The 20,089-nt window shown below is 38.2% G+C and overlaps 1 protein-coding gene across 1 annotated transcript in view; it reads left to right on the top strand.

The window, feature by feature from the left end:
* Positions 1–20,089, top strand: part of eys (EGF-like photoreceptor maintenance factor) — a 158,693-nt gene that overhangs the window by 36,766 nt on the left and 101,838 nt on the right. The window contains exons 11-21 of the mRNA XM_085800277.1: positions 1–254; positions 1,559–1,663; positions 6,194–6,316; positions 8,408–8,521; positions 10,443–10,565; positions 11,296–11,409; positions 11,946–12,179; positions 13,515–13,637; positions 13,739–13,852; positions 17,173–17,286; positions 18,314–18,427. Coding sequence (XP_085656403.1) covers positions 1–254; positions 1,559–1,663; positions 6,194–6,316; positions 8,408–8,521; positions 10,443–10,565; positions 11,296–11,409; positions 11,946–12,179; positions 13,515–13,637; positions 13,739–13,852; positions 17,173–17,286; positions 18,314–18,427 — 1,532 coding nt within the window. The remainder of the gene's footprint in view (positions 255–1,558; positions 1,664–6,193; positions 6,317–8,407; positions 8,522–10,442; positions 10,566–11,295; positions 11,410–11,945; positions 12,180–13,514; positions 13,638–13,738; positions 13,853–17,172; positions 17,287–18,313; positions 18,428–20,089) is intronic.

The following is a 20,089-nucleotide window of genomic DNA, read 5'->3' as shown; positions in this document are numbered from 1 at the left end:
GTGCCTTTGTCCCAGAGGATACACAGGAGCACACTGTGAAGAGGACATTGATTACTGTGTTGGCCATCACTGCTCCAAACATGGCGTTTGCTTGGACCAGCAGTATAACTTCACCTGCCGCTGCATGCTCGGATTTGAAGGGTCGCTCTGTGAACTGGAAACAAATGAGTGTAACAGCTTCCCCTGTGCAAGCGGGGCCACCTGTGTGGACCTAATCAGTGATTATCGGTGCCACTGTCCCCCAGGGTTTGAGGGTATGAGACCATCTGATGCAAATGAGAGTCTATTTAGAGCCTGTAGTGTGGCCAGCCAGAGGAATATCAGCTTTCTGAGCAGGATTAAGTCTTTAAATGTTGAGATGAGAGAAACAGAAATGCAAAGCATTAATCCAGTAAAGTTCTCACACTGGAATTTGCTATGTATGAGTGGTCGTGGCAGATATATACGTCACCAACTATAGATTACTGTACATTGAAATGACAGAGCTTCAAACATACACACGTCTATTTTAATTGTCCCTTTGTAAGTAATTTCACATAAGAACCAGATAAAAAAAAAACCAATTTACTGAAGAATTATTTAATGTAAAAATCTATCAGGGAGAAAACTAAGGTGACAAATGTCTAGTACCTGTACCATGTTTAACAGATGTTTTAAATTCAGTTAGAGTTACCTTTTGCACATTTCCGTATCTTATTTTAAACATAGTGGTCCAATATTTTTCAAAAACTGTCTTTACTCTACTTTCAAAGTTACACCAAAATGAGCTGGAAATAAATGGTTAAAACTGGTTAGTTTAACTCAGTGTGACTGTCAGCATTACCCACTGGTACATTCACCCATGACTGATGTGAACAGTGGTGCAGTAATGTGTAAGTAGGTGAATTAATTAATGCTGGCTGGCAATAGGGGCTGGCTCAGGATCATACCAGTCACAGAGTGAGTAGCAGAAAGTGTCTCTACCTCCAGCACAAATATACTATACAAGTCAGCGGCTACCTTAATTATCTGAGGATCTTACAGTACATGATTAACAGAGTGCTTGCCCGGGTTTGGGGTCATGATGGCAAAAGTACAATTACCTTTGGTGCAGACAGTATTGCAGATTTGAGCAGCAGTGCGTACAGAAGTCAGGCTGTTAGTTATCTGAGCACTCAAGATCAGAAAACTATGAGGTCTGCAATATCGCCAGAGGCCAGGCCTAGCGGAGATTTAAACTTATCAGTGAAATTTTAAATCAATTCAACATCTAAGTCTTCTTGCCCAGGAGACACTGAAATTAAGCTTACACCATTTCTGCATATACAAACCACGCCATGCTGAACACATAATCATTCACTCCCATTTTGAGCCAGTAGCATCCGAGGAAATCAGCTGCCTCGTGAAATAAAGCCCACACTTTAATAAACCAGGTGCTACTCATTATTAAAGAAATAAACAAAACTTCCAATAATTATTGAGTTTCCTCAGTGGCAGCTAGATTCATTAGTCTAAACATTTTAAGTGTATTCTCCTTGGCATTATGATGAGTTTGTTTGTCTCTCTCTGCATCCTGCAGGACGGACCTGCTCTGAGAATGTAAATGATTGTTGGTCGCAGCCTTGTCTGAATGGAGGCTCGTGTATGGATCTGATAAATGACTACATTTGTCATTGTCCTCTTGGTAAGTACCAGCTACTTGTGTGTTATTGAGCATGTTTACAAAAATATCATGCTATTAATTTTCTGCATACTGTACCTTGGGAATACACAAGGAGTTTATTTTCATACATTTACATACAAACGTGTTTGTTGACTGGCACCATTTTTCACGTTTGGTTAAAGATGTTCTCCCGAACACGTTCAAGACTGGAATTATAACTTACACTAAATGTTTAAAGGTTTGAACAGAAACTGGTGAAAATAAGCATCTCTACACAAAGCAATAGAAATAATAAGTCAATATGATGGGTAGAGGTTGAGAAATACTAATGTAGTTGTCTCAATGTAGTTTTATATCTTCTTCTCAGGCTTTTCCCTGGAGGCTGATTTTAGGTCTTGTTAGTGAACTGATCACAAGAGAGGCTTTGAAACCTCACTGATTGGCTGATTGTTAATTGTTGTGAAATGATCAAATGCAAACATAGCAGACTTAACAGAATTCAACTCCCTCAATGTTGGATGTCGGTTCCAGTATCCAAGTGATACTTTTCAGATAATTAACTGATCACCTTTATAATCAAAATCAAAATCTTTATAATCAAAATCGACAAGGACATATCACTTTCTAAAATATGGGACCTTTAAAATCAACGTTGGTAAACCTGCAAGGAAAACAACACTGTTTTCTGTCTTACTGAGCACTGATGCATGTAAACCTGACGTCCCCAATTAACTTAGATGCAGTTTGTATTATTGTCCCATAATCAAGTGACAGCCTGTTTTACAAATGTATATACACTTGTTCTTGAAAGAATCCATAATCAGTCCATAATAAGGAGGTGATGCATTCCTCAGTGTGCAGCTGATTTTACTATGCCCTCTGGTAATAACATACTTAATCACCACTTGATTGCACAAGTCAGAATGCTGCAGCCGGCCCACTTGGCATTACAAGTCCAATGTCACATTCAATTGTAAACAGCCACAATCCCCAAAACAGGATTTACTCACAAATATTTGAAAAATAAAATCCACAAAACCCAGGTGTTGACAGGACACAAAATACACTCTGGCACTGGGCAACGAGTCAGTTTTGGTGAATTATTTTCTTAATATATTTCACAAAGGCAGAAGAATGACACAGGTAATTCTGGGTGTTTTACCTTTGTTTTTGTCCTGAAAGTCTGCTCTTCTGCCTAAGTTTGACTTTAATGTACTGAAACAATATCACAGTGTTTTGTTGTGACTGTGCATCATGCGTAGGCTCTCTGTTTTGCTCCTCAGCCAAGCACGCCTCTGTTTTACAGCACAATAAATCAACACAAATGTGGGTGAAGTCTTGAAAACATTCGCTGCCTGGAAACATGTACAGCACCTGTTACATGCTTTGTTTTTATGACATTACCGACACAGCAAATGCATCACTGAAAAAATAACCAGCTCTTACTATTTCCCCTGCATTTTGCTTAAATTAGATTAGGGCTAAAACAGACCACCTGTGTGTCAGTGAATCTTCCATTACTGTTGTAATTTCATTGACAGATTTATAGACAGGTGTTTTTGATGACTTTATTATTTTAGAAATCCAATTAGATAAATGGTCTGTCAGGTTTGTTTGCTTCCCCTGACAAAGAGCACACACACAAAAAGGCAAACAAAATAAATAAAAGAAAACTTGATAAGAATCAGAAAAGCCATCACTATTTTCCATCCATGCATCCAGATTTATGTGTTATCCAATTTTGCAGTAAAACTCTGCAGTAGGATGCTTAAGTCAAGGTTGCCAAGGTTGTTTAATCTGCATCACAACAACACACAGTGATTGACATTATTGTGCTGATTAGTTGATGGCAGCCATGGCTTTTGTAGGGTGTCTAAATCCTGTCACGACTGTGTCAGGCTCGTTGCCACGATGTTAGTACCATTTAAATTCATAAAGCTGCCATTTTTTTGTTGTTGTTTTTATATAATTGTGGAGCAAAATCAGTAAGTGTGACATTTCCTTAAGCCCACAGCTACAAGATGTTAGGAACCGACATCAGGCAAATGTTTGAAGCCTTTTGACTGGCTCATCCAAATCATTTGTGAACCAAACCTGTCCTTGTTGCTAGCTGGGCAGTACGTCGGTCCGTAACACAAACACAAAAACCATCAGCCAAACTTTATACTCAATGATCTGGACATGACCACAAAGAACTAAGTTATATGCATTGAGGGATTTGTTTGCTTTGAGTTTGTCTTTGGTGTAGATTTGTATTTGTATTTATTTGTTTATTTAGATGGGACAGTGCATGTTGATGAACATACAATATGTAAATATGTTGGATTGTAGCAAAAATGCTAATTTCCATCCGTAGTCCCATTTACATAAAAACAGTTTAAAACAACACTACAATACATACAGTATAATTGAAAAGAAAAAAAGAATCAACAATGGGGAAGAAGAAGAAGACTAGACTAGAGGCTGGGTTTCTCAACAAGATACACAAAGATGTCCGGCCACTGGAGCGTTGGCCATTTAGTTGCATCAGTGACCCACGGAAACCCTTACCCGTTGCTAATAGTTATCTTACTTATGAATGACAACCTGTTTTCTATTGACAAAGTGTTAAAGGCCTCTGAATGCTCCATCTTCCTCTGATTTTGCCGCTCTCACTACCAGCTTCCCTGTGTTGTTAACACCAGAGCAGCGGCCACTTTCTGCCGCCAGTGAAGCTCCGCCCACAGAATACATCACCACTGTTTACCAGCATAGAAATGGTCTATAGCAAGGATATGACAGAATTTAGTAATGGTTGTGAAACAGTTTAGCAGACATTGAAGTTGTAGAAAAATCTGCTTAGATGAAAACCCCTACAGTTGTGCACCTACTTTTCTTAAACCAAGCAACCCAGAGAGAGAAAAAGACCTGTGGTTGTGCTTCACAGAGGAGTATATAATGGCATTATTAGCTTCTGATCAGAACTGAAAACTAATCACCCCCTCCTTGACCTTTTCACATGACTTTTCACCAAATTCCACTGAATTCTGTTGAGTGTTTACCCGACTAACTACTACACAGACACAAGGCCAAAAGAACACAACCTCTTCAGTGGAGCTAATGAGCTACACTAGCCGATTTCAGGTTTCTTAATCGTACACAACCATAACGCTCCTTTGCCTTATTAACCCGACTTTGAAGGTAACATCTGAATTTGGTGATTTCGATCCAAGAACACGGATTTTAGTTTTTCAGCTCAGTGAAGCAGCCGAAGCCCTGTGAGCCATGGCTGATGAGAGATGATTAAATAAAACTGATGAGCAGCAACTCTTAGAACTGAGCGATAGTTACGACCCACGACTGTTATCATTAACCACTGAACATGAATACATGAGAAAATTGCTGTGATGTGTTCAAGAAACGCTATAGTCTGACTTGTTCCTGTGGGGAAAGATAAAGAAAAGAAAAGTGAGTTCTACTTTGTGCCCGTCTTTATGCAGCAGAATTGGGGCTGAGCTGCTTGTCGCTGTCACACAGAATAGGGGAGTCCCATTTGGAGATGGTGACACTGTAAATGTGACATTCCTTCATGCAACATTAACCTCAGAGTGAATTGCATGCACAATTGGTTATTAAACACTTCTGAAACACTCTGTTGGAGGCAATAGCTGTCCATTAACTAGTCAGGGCAATATATAATATGATGGGAAAAGGGTAGTTGGAAGGTCATCAAACATCTAGACGGATGTGTTGGTGTAAAGCAACGCTGCAATAGATACAGGTTACATTATAGGAACAATGGAGACTACTAGCAGCTAAAACGTACTACGTGATCATATATACATGCTGTGTGCTGGACAGTATGTCCATGTCTTGATGGAGGGAATTAGCACTAGGAAGTGACTTTGAAATATTTCACTCATTTGCCTGTGAGTGAGTGAGACCTACTTTCCAGACACTGACTGCACACAGATTAATGCAATGTGGATGTGGGCTTTTTTCTTTTTCTTTTTTTAAAGTTCCCATGTGCAAAACATTTTGTTGTAGGCTATAACTTAATAAACTCTGACTCACTGCAAATGCAGTAATGATATACAAAATGTAAATGAACCTACATTACCTTATGGGCTCACACATGTGATACACAGCGATCTATAAGAGTTCTTCTTTTAAGTCATCTTTATTTGTACTAACACATGTATCAGTCACACCATCTGTGCTTTATTTACAACAATAGCTATTGACATGGGTATCTATCAGTGACATGCAGACGGGCTTTTGGCTGGGCAGATAAATGTGATATAGATCAGTTGGGTAGGGTGGGTCTCTGTCAATGATTCACTCAATTAGCATACTGCATAGCAGGTAGATTGCACAGGGAGAAATCAATACCCCCATTAATCTGCTAAAGCAAAGGTGTCTTTACCTAATAAAACGTAGGCCCGCATAAATGTGGTGTTACATGATGTGTCTTCCTGCAGCTTTATGATTACGGCCCTTATGGCTGGTTTCCCCCAAGGTTGTGCTGTTTTTTCTTTCTTTTTTCATTGGAACTCAATTTTGTTTTTACAGGATTCAAGGGGAAAGATTGCTCCGTGGATATTGACCTCTGCTCATTTGGAATCTGCAGTGAACATACTGTAATGTGCACTGAGACCAAGGGTGGACAGAACGTGTCTTGCACATGTAAAAAAGGTGAGCAATGGGTCTTATATATTTCATGCAGGCACATTAACGGCTGGAAAATGAGCACATGCTGTACAAAGTGAGGCTCACTGTTACACTTCAGGAAGTGTTGTAGGTCAAAAAGTAAATCAGCTTTTTCTATTTGTTTTCGTTTTAATTGGTCCTTATGTGCTACTTCAAGCACATACAGTACTGTAACACACAGTAATGTATCAAAAAAAGAAGGAAAAACTAGTCCCAACAGTTGGACAGCGTACTGCAAGTTTAAGATTAAAGTTTAGATTAATGTGACAACTCTTGCGAAAGAAGAAAAATATTTTTGTGTCAGTCAAGGTCAAGTCTCACTGATTCCCCTCCATGAGGATGACAGTGTTATCACAGCAGTAGCTGCCAGCAGTGACAGGGACAACACGGGAGTAAGTGGAACAGGCTTGACCTGTTAGATACTCGGAGGCTCGCTGGGGGTAACGAGGCTTCAGAGTCGAGGCTGCGTGTGCAGTAAGTGACAGAGCATCACTCTGATAGCGGGTGCTGATACACAGGAAGTTGTGTAGCATATTCCTTGATGCGGTTAGGATACATGGTAATAAAGATATTTTACCTGTCAGACCAGTCAAAATTCAGTCCACACTACCCTACACCAGCTCCGCTATCTGTTTTCAAATGACTGGCTATTACAGAGAAGTTCATGTAACCCAATCAATAACCATAACTTCATTACTCCTGTTGCACTTTTGCTCGCCAGATGTCAAAGTGAAGGATTGTGAGTGATTTCTTATGTAAATGAAAGCAACCTGCGGCGAGCTTCTCCCCGCAGATCACTCCTCAAGGGCAAACTGTGAGGTGCTGTCTTGTCTAGATGTTTCAGGTCGGCAGTCTTGGCATCCATATTATCTAATGCTTGCCAAGCTGATGTGCTGCAAAACATGTTACACAAACCCTCCCTCGACATACTGTATATCCCACGCTGTCAACTTTTTGACCTAGTATTTAGTACATACACTAAATCACATCCTTGAACTGAGGATGCTGGATGAACTGAGCAGAGGGTGTTATGGTTAATGTATGATTTGAGACACATAAGCATCAAATACAGTTCAGGCTTGTTACTAATGTTCCTGGGGAAATTCCTCCCAGATTTCTAAGGTGATTAAAGTTTCCTAAAGAGCAGATTTTGCAAGGCGATAATTGTGTTTTTACAACCCCCAAAACAGTTTTTGACAGCAGAATCTTTTTGTTTTACATTAGCATTTATTTCAAAGGAGCAGCTTTGCAGTGCAAGACTTATTTTTGCCATAAATTTATTTGAGCTTCAGAAGCTCTTGTTTCATCAAACGCCCCTTACTTGGCATGAGTTTTTCTCTTTTTTTTTTGTCATCTAGCAGGTTTTCGCAATGCAGCAGTTGTTTTTGTTTTTGTTGGTTTTTTTTGTATTGTTTTTTTTTGTATAACACCACAGTTTTTTTGTTTTTTTTTGGAGGAAACCTGCTTATGCTGCAGTAAGAAGCTTCCACGACTTCTTTTTATATTCATTTTACATGCATCTATTTGTGAAGAGCATCTCAGCACCCATACGCTCCTGCTCAGTCCCTTGCTGTCTGTGTGAAGCGTTTGTGTTGTACACATTTCACAAATGTGTATGCTAGTTAAGTGAGAGGTTAACCCACATACAGTCTGAGTAGCAGCAGCAATAATGTGGCTTAAACACTGACAGGTTTCTCCTCTTTAATGGTCTGTGCCGGTGTGTGAGTGTGCGTGCAGGAGTGTTTACATGTGTGCACTGATGCATGTTATTTGTTTCATGTGGTTCCCTTTGTGTATAGATTGACTTTGATCTTAAAAATCACTGGATTTGGCTTCTTTAATGTAATAAATCAGAAGGGCAATGACTGGCTCTTATTAAACATGATTAAATGATCCAGTGAGCTGAGTCTGCATGTGCCCAGCAAGCTCTTTGAATCAATACAAGCTTTGAAAACCAGCTTTTGTTTGTGAAAACAAAGTCATGCTGATCCTAATTGGCTGAGGAGTGAAACGGGGCAAAAACTCTTAACTGTTTTTTTTTTCTCCTTTTCTTTTTTGTTTTGACATGTGCTGCAGGGTTTGGAGGATCATTTTGTGAAGTAAATCTCAACGAGTGTGAGTCAGAACCATGCCAGAACGATGGTGTTTGTGTGGATGGCATTGACCTGTATCAGTGCTTCTGCTCAGAGGGTAAGTTGCAGTGTGACTACCTCAGATCCCACAATAGTTGAGTTGATAATATTTTGTGGTTAATTCAGATCATTATTGATTTTTTTTTTTTTTTGCAACTGTCTGGATTTTATCCCTGCCATTGTGACCTTGGTTTTAAATGGAAAAGCTTCTCAAACACCTTATTATGTCTGTGGATAAATTGCCAAACAGAGATGAAAAGACTTCCCACTACATCTACAGCTCAAATCAACAAGGATCTACCTTCCTCTATTTTGTGCCATTGTTTCACAACCATGAAAGAAAGAAACCCATCTTGCAAAGCCTTGTGAGAAACAAATGAATTCCGCTGCAACTCCTTAGTATTCAATACATGTCATGACACAACACAAATGAATCCTATATAGACTTAATGATATGTATTTACTTCAACACACATCCCACTGTTAATTGAGAGTGTGCATCGGTTTCCATTTCTCCAATGAGACAGTATGTACTGTAGAGATGATCAACCTACTTTGTCTCAGGGCCTGTTTTCTAATTATGAGTTTGTTCCCTTTATCCAGTTTTACAGTGAGCCCCAAGCCCAGATTTACCATCAGCAACAAGGCCATCATTTTTATCCCTTGGAAACCGGAAAGAATATCTTTCCTCTCAGATCTTCATAATGATCAGTCATGTTTTTAATCATCTCAACAATTACAACAAAAATTTGATCTTCCTCAAACCAATTTCTTCAATATTATCCACTCAAGAGCTCATTAATGCAGAAAATGGATGTGAATCAGTCCTCCCCATACTCTGCTAAAGAAAAAAAAACTCCTTTTTATAATCAAAAAAAAAAAAGACATACAATGTTATTAAATTATTATTTCCAGATGAAGAGACCACTCTCTGTGCATTTCATTCAGTACGGACGGTGTCTTATCTGCAGACTCAGTTTGGTTGAATATGTGCTGAACAAAAGAAGCAGATAACTGCCTTGATATAACTGAGTGGAGGTACAGTACAAGGACTCAGCAGGTTTGGCTGGAGAAGCTGGAGAAGATTCTTGGTCCTAATCTTCCTCTCTAATAAGATGCCAGCAAAAGGTTTATCTTGATATTTGTGCAGACATTTTTGTGTAGAAGGTTAAATTTCATCCCGACCACAAGCAGGATATTTAAGAGCAGGAACTAATCAGTGAAGTCAGTTGCTGTGGTGTTTGCAGAAATCGTCACTTGCATCATTGGAGTAAGAAGGAATACATCCCTGCTGTTTTTTTTTTCCTCCAATCATTTCTTGGTCCAGTTGACATCTTACCTGTTAGACATACCTCTGATTAAACCTTGATTGCGGGTGAAGTCTGTTATGCATTTTTAATGAAGTCAGGATAATTGTCAAATTTTATGACATGGAGAGAAGTGGAAATTGGTTCCATGGTCAGTTTGAGAAATGATGAGAATTTGACCTGCACCGATGGTGCTGATAGCCAAGCATTAGTCATGGGCCTCCTGTAGCTGCAGTGTGTGACAGTGCTAATGATAGTCATTTTGTAGCGTGACCATGCGATGGAATATATTTATGGGGAACTAAAATGTCAGAAATTGTCAGCGCTCGCTTTTACCTCATGAATTCAACCTTTCATGTTGAAAATATCAAATGTGCTGATACAACTAAAAATTAATCAGCACGAGAGAATATTAATCATCCAGACATAAAGTACAAATATGGAGAAATTAATCTTATATTTCTCGAATATACAGACACGGCTGCAGTCTGCTCTTCGTGGGACTGTATGCGCTTGTTTACTTGCAGTAAAAAGTCATGTGAAATTTCACAACAGCAAAACGTTGCTTTTGGCTCTAATTTGATACTAATTAGTATCTTTTCAAGCCATGTGTTTACTGACATTCACACTCCATCTCTGATGAGATTTACCCTTTTTTTCTCTCAATACCAGGGTTTGGGGGGTTGAACTGTGAAATCAACTATGATGAATGTGTCCATGGATATTGCGCCAATAATTCCACTTGTGTTGACCTGGTTGCAGACTATGAGTGCGTCTGTCCTTCGGGCTTTGCTGGTGAGTTATCTCTGTCATCGTTTTCATAGTTGGACTTTAATGAATACAGTGCAGATTGATGACTCTTCAGCAGTGATAACCATCAAAGTGTACCCATTGTCTAATGTTAGCACTCATTCACCAATTTCAGAGTGACTGCAGCTGACTGACTATAAAGATCTTTCTCTCTGCAATGTAGGTCGTCGTATTTATCCAAAGATGATATATTGGTTTAAAATATAATAAAGTGCTGTATATCTTTTATTAAATCCATCATAGAGAGATATATGATTCAAGTTAGCAAAATGCCAAGTTCTATATTAATAATAGGTGTTCATTGTTCCTCCATTTTTATATTTTAGTCTGGTATGAATGCAACCTTTATATAACCTCATCAGTTTTATTCATATTTTTTGGGCTGTGACACTACAAACAGATTAAAAATGAGACTTAATAAATGGTATCTGCCTTTAGCTGTAGGAAGAAGCTGTGATAGACACTGAAAATACAAAGATTCAGGTGTTGCACCGCACTATCATCCATATCGGCTCCATTACCAAGCACAAGCATAACACATTGTGCTAGTCCATCATATTAATGGCAGTTGCTCTCTGCAGTCAAACTCATTTGCATGGAAGGTAATTGAGATGTGTCATTATGTTTGTGATGTGATGTTTTTGTTTCTTAGTTTACGTTAATCTCAATTAACACAATCAGGTTTAATTGACATTCTTCTTTTTTTACCTTCCAGGTAAGAATTGCTCCTCAGTTGCGTCTGCATGTGCATCAGATGCCGACTCCTGCAAAAATGGAGGAACCTGCTCCCGCAGCTTAGCCGGAGAAATACATTGTATTTGCCACCCAGGTATTAAAACTCATATTTATATAGTAGATAATATGTTCCTTCTGTAATTACTCCAGTAATTCCATCTAGAAGTGTGGACACAGTAGTGCAGTAGTACTTAGCTATGTCATCAGTGTAACCATGTGCTCCTGTTGGTTTTTTCTAAATCAATCCCTCTTGTGAATTCAGTCCTTAATGCATGTGAAAACATATTAGTGTTTTTCATTACTGTGGTATCACCAAAACAGCTTTTACCTCTAAGTGAATACCATTAGAAAGCTCATGTACAAATCCACAAATTAGTTACAATTGGTGAAAAATCCACACAGTGCAGTTTATTTTCTGTAGGTTGTGTACTGATGCTGAAATCCCTCCTTGGTTTTAGCGCTTTTGTACTCTGGCTGGATAAAATATGTAAATTAGCTGGGAGGAAAGACACTGGCAATGACAGCATTACGTGAAATCACAATCCATGATGTCTGCCAGACGTGGGAAGGCAGGAGGATACTGTACACAGCACAGCACATCAATCACTTCTTTGATCCCACCTCTTACAGGATACCATGGCAAAGACTGCTCCTCATCTGTGAACCAATGTGTGTCAAATCCTTGCGACCCTGAGGGGACTCTCCACTGTGAAGAGCTGGCAAATACTTATAGATGTGTGTGTCAACATGGCTACACTGGGCCGCACTGCAAAACACCTATAAAGCACTGTGTCGATGGCCTGTGTCAACACGGTTCAGCGTGCGTGGATCTATCAAGAGGGTTCAAATGCAATTGTTTACCAGGTGGGTTCACCATTCAGCCAGGGCTTGTTTCCATCGAAGGCGATTCCTCAAATGAATCATGTAGGTAAGAGAAACTCACCCGGTTTGATGCTTTCACTTGTTCGGCTTCCTTCTCTGTGGGAGTCTAATCTCTTTGGCCTTAAGGAACAACACGTAACAGCCATATGAAATGTGTAAGTCAGTACTTCAGTTTGTGAGCTGACTTCAAAGCAGTGATGAATCTTGGGATGTCTGTTTGCCCACTTAGGAACCAGGAGTCCTTGGCATTTCATCAAAGAAATAATTTATTATCAAAGGAATATACTGCTGTTATATGGCTTTAAAGCCTAATTGTATATGGCACAGAAGGGTATGTAGCCTCTCTCATATTTCATTGCAGTAAGTCACAGGTTAGAACATATTTATTCAGTAACTGCCTAATTAGATGACGTTAATGGTTCATTCACGATAATGTGCATGTTAAAATGCTGTATATACCTGTGTAGTTTTTGCTTGTAATTACTAAACAACAGAGAAAATCATTGAACTTAGTTCAACAATATTTCATGCTATAAATTCCAAATAACTAACATTTTATCCATAATTAGTAATTATGGATTACCATATTTAATAATTGGCTATGAAGTTACTCCTCAGTTTATGAAAAGTGTTCAGCAAGCAAGACATTGTCATTGTATAATATGTGCCATCATCAGATAAACAGAAGTATGAAAAAAAGAACGACAATTATAAAAAAAAAGGCACCAATTTCAGTAATTGCACGTGGTAAACATTTTGTAATTTAACAAAATACAAACTAAACTCTGTACAGTCAAATTAAGCGTCTGCTGTTGTTCATCTACTTTTGAATTTTTGTTATGTTGAAGTTTAGCAAACATGTAGTAATTACAGTAATGCTTTGCTGTTATGTTTCTTTGTACCTGACCACTACCTGCTGCTCAACAGCGAAACTCAACAGAAACATGTATTGTGTTGACTTCATCATATCTGTGTGTGTGTGTGTGTGTGTGTGTGTGTGTGTGTGTGTGTGCATCCCTGTGCTCAAGATAAAAACACAACTGTGACACATTAATCCAAAAAATGTGTCACAGTTGTGTCATTTTAACTTCAGTCATTATTTTTGATTATATACAAGTGTCACATCTGAATAACCTTGTGTTTTTAAAGTAATACTGAAATCATTCCTGTTTGTTTGTAAAAATTTAAAGCAGCAATTATATTTTATTACAAGTGATTGTACATTTTATCATTGAATTTTTATTAGTGTTAGAAAGAAAAAAAAATCTTCTTTACTGGGAAGAGTAATAAAAAGATAAAGCTGTTCTCTCTGTGCAGGTTTTAGAGGCCAGTTTTGTGAGATAAACATTGACGATTGTGAAGAACAGCCGTGTGGAGTCCTGAGTATTTGTAAAGACGTCGTGAATGGCTACAACTGCTTCTGTGCACCTGGATTTATTGGTAAGTGAAAGCTGTTTGATGTCGTTCTTTGTCAGTTAAAGTGACATTTTATTCATAGAAGCAATACGTCAACGTGCTGTGTGCCTTTAATACTTTCTCAGGAAGTAACTGTGAGATTGAAGTGAATGAATGTCTCAGCCAGCCTTGCCGGAATGGAGGCTCCTGTATTGATGAGCTCAACTCATTCAGCTGCCAGTGTCCTCCTGGAGTCGCAGGTATTTTATATGCATCTTACCGTGGCTGTGTTTGTTTGAACAACATTGCTGAGACAAACTGCAGTATGATGGATGATGGAGAGTTGCCAAGTTCAGCCCAACTCTTCATCCCAATGTCCTCTAAGTGGCAGGTTTGAAAACAGATCAAAACTAGATTTTGCTGCCCAGCTACACAATGGTTAGGCATACAAATAACTGAAGATGGAAATTCAATCATTAATTTGAATTTTGAGTGTAATAATACAGTACATATCAATAGTTTTCATGTAATGTGGTCTCACACAACCTGACTCTTTAATGTAGAACTTTATATTTAGCATGAAACTTAATAATTGTGTCAGAAAATCGTTTTCAGAATAGCTAAGATAAATTCGACAACTCCTTATACAACATAATAAGAAATTAACTGTTTTTCATCCAGACACTGCACACTAGGTTTTTTTTAATAACAGTGGTGTTACAGTACTTAGAATGCAGCATGCCACTGTGTCATGTATTTTAATCAGTGGTTGTGCTGCCAATGAAATTTTATAATTCCACCATAATGTCAACAAGATATATGGATGCACATTTGAGTGTGTTGAACTCTGTTCCGGCTGAACACCAACTTTCAGTATGTAATTATGTGCTCATACAGGCTTTTAATCCTTAAGGTCATATGATATTCATATAGAGCAGCTGACCATCCATCTGTTATAAACGTATCTCCCTGTGCTCCAAGAATGTTCAGCCAAGCTGTGGTCAGCTCTCACTGGCTTGAAATGCATCTTCCAGAGTCTGCTTGGTGTTGATCGTTTTCTGTTTCCATGCCAGTCGACTATACTGCACATAGACTATGATTGAGTCACACACCATGTCACAGAGAACTTGTCTGTAGTGCTACATGCATTATCACTAAATGCGATGTGGAATTATTTGAGGGATTTAAGTTAAACCTTTAAAGTCTTTCTTATTTATTAAACACAGATCAGTCTAAAACATAAGTGCATATCTTTTTTCATGCTTGGGGCTGGATCCAACTAGTGTTATTCACTATACATAATATTTATATTTCTTGTTCTATATCTCGATAAAATACAGGTGGTGTTGTAAATGTATTGGAGGGATCTTATCAATAATGGAAACTGCTTAAGGAGCAGTTACAAGGAGTCACAGAAATCTGATCAGATATATACATTTTTTTACATGAAGAGGAAAAGGCTGCTGTGTATGGCAGGTAATGCATTAAATTGTGAAAGCATGTTATTTTAGATACAGATTCAGGTTCTATGAATGGTTAACATCATAACCAGAAAATAATAAGCATAAGTGTTGATTTTAGGAACAACATATTGGTCATTTGATTTTCTTCTCAAAATTCGTTATTGAAAACAGGTAGTTAATGATTTTTTAGATTTTCATTGTAAACACAAATTATATAAATTAGAATACAAAATGTTTTTCTTTTTAAAGGTAGGATTAGAGATCCTATTCTGGAGCATTTTTTAATAAATTGTTTGAAATCCTCTTCACACTCCGATTGCAACCAATTTAATGCTTTTTCACAAAAATGAAAAAAGTCAGTCACCTGTGGGATGGACAGTCCTGTCCATCTTGAACGCAATGTTCAAGATGATTGGATCGTGATGTGTCAATCAAACTGCCATTTCTGTCCCTCCCTCCTTTGCGTGTACCGCTCTTTGTGCACTAATTGCATGTGCGATCAGTCTTCAGCGAGTCATGACACGGAAAAAACAACGGCAGTGATACAGTGTAACTTATTTTATCACTGGTGTGGCATGTAGGTGTTTTCTTTCATGTGAATGAGCCATGAGAAAAAGCTGGTGGACAGTTAGTGAAGCTGCGCAGTGACACGCGACAGTATCACAGAAAGCTGTGTCACTCACATTGGGATCACATTGGGTTGCGGCACGAGGGTGATACCTTCGCGGCTTCATCTTGATGTGAGATTTTACCACCCCACAATGACGTAGTAGAAACATCATATGGAATAAGAGCAGGCTTATTTATATTTTTGATATTTCAGATACTTTTGGCAATTTTGGCAAGATTTGGGGTTTTACTTTTGGTTGAACCTATTTCATGTCGTGAGTTTAATGAGGCCAGAGCAGGGCTTATTCCTGCGGGAGCTTTAATGTCACTATATTTCTTGGCAATTAAATTACACATTAGTGTATGGATTATATGTGAAGGTCAGGGGATCACAAAGGCAGAAGAGGTAATCCTCTGGGGACCATGAATATCTAGAACAGCCATTAAATCTTAACATGCCGTCTGCAAAGTACTTGTCCAAGAGTTATTCTCTAGGAACCATGAATTTCCTTTGTAAATTTCATTGCAACCCCAAACATAGTCACAAAATTTATCTTCTTGGAAATATGACTCTCCATTCGAAATATTTGCCAGATGACTGGCATCTATCATTTGGCATAAGATCAGTGAGCAACAGACCGACCAACCAATTGACAAATCAAATTATTTTCTTGTGGCTCTTGTGGCAGAAGACATGTAAAATGTAGATGAAGTCGTCCTGAGAGGACCTAAACCCACGCTAAACTTCAAGCCACATGGGATGCGATTAGGCTATAAAACAAGCTCTATCCTTTATAGCGTGAGGAGAGCAGCACAAACAGTGCACTGTAATTATATGGAATGTTGCTATAATTCAAAGACCTCTTCTCACTTCTTGCATTTCACACTGTTACAGCCTCCTCCAGAGCTTAGAGACTGCAAATGTGTGAAATAGTCCAAAAAAATCTATCTTGCAGATTAGTTTGTATACAGCTAATCTGCTTTGTAGTTTAAGAAAAAGCAAATAAGAAGAGAATCACAAAGAGAATAAACTATATACTGGGTCAACACAATTCACAATTAAAAAATAAATACATGTCAGCCACATAAAGTGTATTTGTCGGGACAGAAAGATGACAGCGTCATTATCTTGCTTTTCCAGAGAAACAGCACAGTTGTTGTTGTTAAAGCTTTGACATCTGGACTTTTAGACTCTCTTTATTGAATATTCAAAACAAAATATCAGTGTTAAATTAATTTTGGCTGTGTTGTGAAATGTGCATGTGAACAATACATTTCAATAACATTTTTGTGACAACTGTCTGAAACACTGGAGCCAATGGATTCAAGGTGTCACCAGTGATCAGATTTCACATTCTACATGAAAAGGCTTGAAGTCAAATACAACATAAAGTTTACTAAGTTGAGTGGAAGTTGAAAACATCAAATCCAAATCAAAGCTACAATATGACACATAAATATATGTATTTGTTCCCACTAACTTTTTTTTAATTCTCATGTCATTACAGGGGAATACTGTGAAGTCAGCATGGATGAGTGCACATCTTCTCCCTGTCTGCACAATGGCACATGTGTTGACCTTGCTCACGGCTATGGATGTGTCTGTGCGCCTGGCTTTACAGGTTAGTATGGGTGAGAAGAATATATGTATGTTTTTACATGAAAGTCTTGTACTGTATGAATACAGTATGAAGCCATGTGGATGAATACCTAGCTTTTGTATTGCATTCAATTGTGCACACAGCTGTATTTCTGATATATTCTATTCCAAACGTCACTTCTCAAGAGGTTTAACAGTATATGCTTACATGTTAGTCATGGTAGCTCATGGTTTGTATGATGTTTATTATTGTTGCTTCTTTAGATTAGCATTTTAGCAGTATAACTTAGCAGTAGCTGCACCACATCACTGTAGCCTATCTACTGTATGGAGCTGCTCATTTGTCGTTTCCATTAGGTGACAAATAACCTGACCTGCATTTGGAAAGAGATTGCTTTATTTGTGTACTTAGTCACCAGTTAAAACAACACATTCAGATCAGCCACAATGTTTATTCATAAATGAAGTATTGGCAGTTCAACAGGTACGTTTTGAAGTAAAATCAGTTGCCAGCAGCTCCTTGAAATAGTGTAGAGACAGAGGAGAGGTTTAATACTTTAACACTTTTTGATGTCTTGCAGAATAATTATATCCCCACATGTGGTGCTGCGAGGCCAGCTGTTTCAAGTACAAAGATGAATAATGACTTCATGTTAAAACAAAGATAATGCATTTCCACCCATAAAAGTCAAACACAGTAACAGATTTGAACTGTTTCCTAATAAGCGCTAATAATTCCCACTGTGCATGGTTCACAGTGTATTATACAGTAAACAGCAATACTGACTGCAGAGCTGAGGCTTGCGATCACAAAGGAGCTGCGTTCTCAGCTTCTGTTTATGTTTGAAAGTTTGTAGTTGTCTGCAGTGATGTCAGCAAGCATGTTGCATGAACAACAGTACAAGTTGGCGTCTATAAGATAGAAAAACCTTCTTTCCTGATTTAATTTACAACACCAACAGTGCTCATTGATTAGCTCTTGCCAAACATACATGTCAGTGACCTTTTGATGTGACACATTTATCAATCTGTGCTCTTTTCTGTCAAAGGTACAGAGTGTGAACTTGACATTGACGAGTGTGCTTCATCTCCCTGCAAGAATGGAGCCACTTGCATTGACCAGCCTGGTAATTACTTCTGCCAATGTGTGGCTCCATTTAAAGGTAATGAGCACTGAGGGAATGGGGACAAAAAGCAAAGTTAATTAACTTCACATGCTATTATTTTCACCTGTCTGAACTCACTTCACATGTCTGAACAAAATGAGTACATCTTCATTTACTACCTGTAGTTAAATAAGGAAAACTTGAGTAATTAGTGAGATGTAAACTGTGGTAGGAGCTTCTGACACACAATTGACAACTTCCATCATTTAGTCAGGGAATAGAGCTATTGTCACTGTACGGCATTATCAATTTTACCAATCCCAGCTGACATAGGGGTCATAGTCGGTCACAGGGCTCAAGATTATAATGTTTTATTTTCATGATTCTATTCTTCCCCTATCACGAATGAATATATATATATATATTTAGATGTATGATTCTATTTGCAACTGCAACTAATTTAAATGAGTGATTAAACATTTTGAATTGATATTTTAAATAACCAGATCCCTATGATAAATGATAAATAAATGTTGTAATTTACAGCGAAATACAAGCTGTTTGTTATTATCATATCATAAATCTACTGTTAACTGTGCGTGTCAGAGTATACTGGAGAAAGTCATTGCAAGACATTGTCAGCAGATATTGTATAATTCTAGTTGTGGGATTTCACAAGCGTACAAAGGGCTTTATAATTAATGAATGTGTAAAAACAGACAGACTTTTCTTAGACGCACTCATCCTAACAAATTGAGCAACCAGTCGAGAAAGACCTTGGTCAAAACCCAAGGACCACTCCACAGACAGATCTAATGAGCTCATTGGCTTGAGATCTTCCTGGAAGGACAACAGTCGGTGCAGCACTTCACAAATCTGGGCTTTACAGCAGCTTGTCCAGGAGGAAATGACTCCAGAAAATGGCACATGGAATTTATAAGAAGGTACTTCAAAGACATACTGACAGCGTAAGAAAAAAGATTCAGAGCTCCAATGAAAATGTCTTCAGCTATTATTCAAAGGGATATAGAAAGTACAGCAAAAATTACACACAGTCAATTACCCATTGAACACTCTTTCTACTGTAAGGCATGGTAGAGGCCGCTTCATGATGTGGTAGCATTAAAATGCTATAAACAGAAAAAGTTGGAGATAAAACCAAATACAAGAAAACTCCAGACATGACACTTTATGACATTTTCTGTTTTATTTTTCCAATATTAAAGCAACAGAGCACAGTCTCTCATAACTCTCGTAACTCATACGCGTGCATACACATAATAACTTTTGTTTGCTTGTTTCAATACAAAAGAAAAGTAATGTTTAACCACAGCAATAAATAGATAAAGAATTAGTTTGTGTCCTAATTGGAACAAATTGGTTTGTAGCTGATGATTTCAACAAATCTGCATCTTACAGAAGCGGAAGCCTCAGTTGTTAACAATTTGTTTTTAGGGCCAATCAGCACCTCGACTATCGTCCTTGTTAAACCTCAGACATTTGAAAGGGAAAGCCTCAGAAACAAATTAAGCAAATTAATTTAATACACAAGCTTGCTACCACTCATCAAACTGGTATATGCTCATTGTTACTCAGTATATCCAATTGTAGACACAGAAAGAGGGACTTGGCAGTGAACACTTTGCTGTCTTACAGTCCTGGAGTTGGTGAGAGCTCCAAAAGCAGTTAATAGCTTTAATTTAAAATATCTCCACCAGA

This window comes from Trachurus japonicus, chromosome 15, assembly GCF_045865225.1.
Source record: "Trachurus japonicus isolate A0001 chromosome 15, Traja_1.0".
NCBI classification, from domain to species: Eukaryota; Metazoa; Chordata; class Actinopteri; order Carangiformes; family Carangidae; genus Trachurus; species Trachurus japonicus.
The sequence above is the reverse complement of the archived record's forward strand: the minus strand, read 5'-3'. Positions and strand labels throughout refer to the sequence as shown.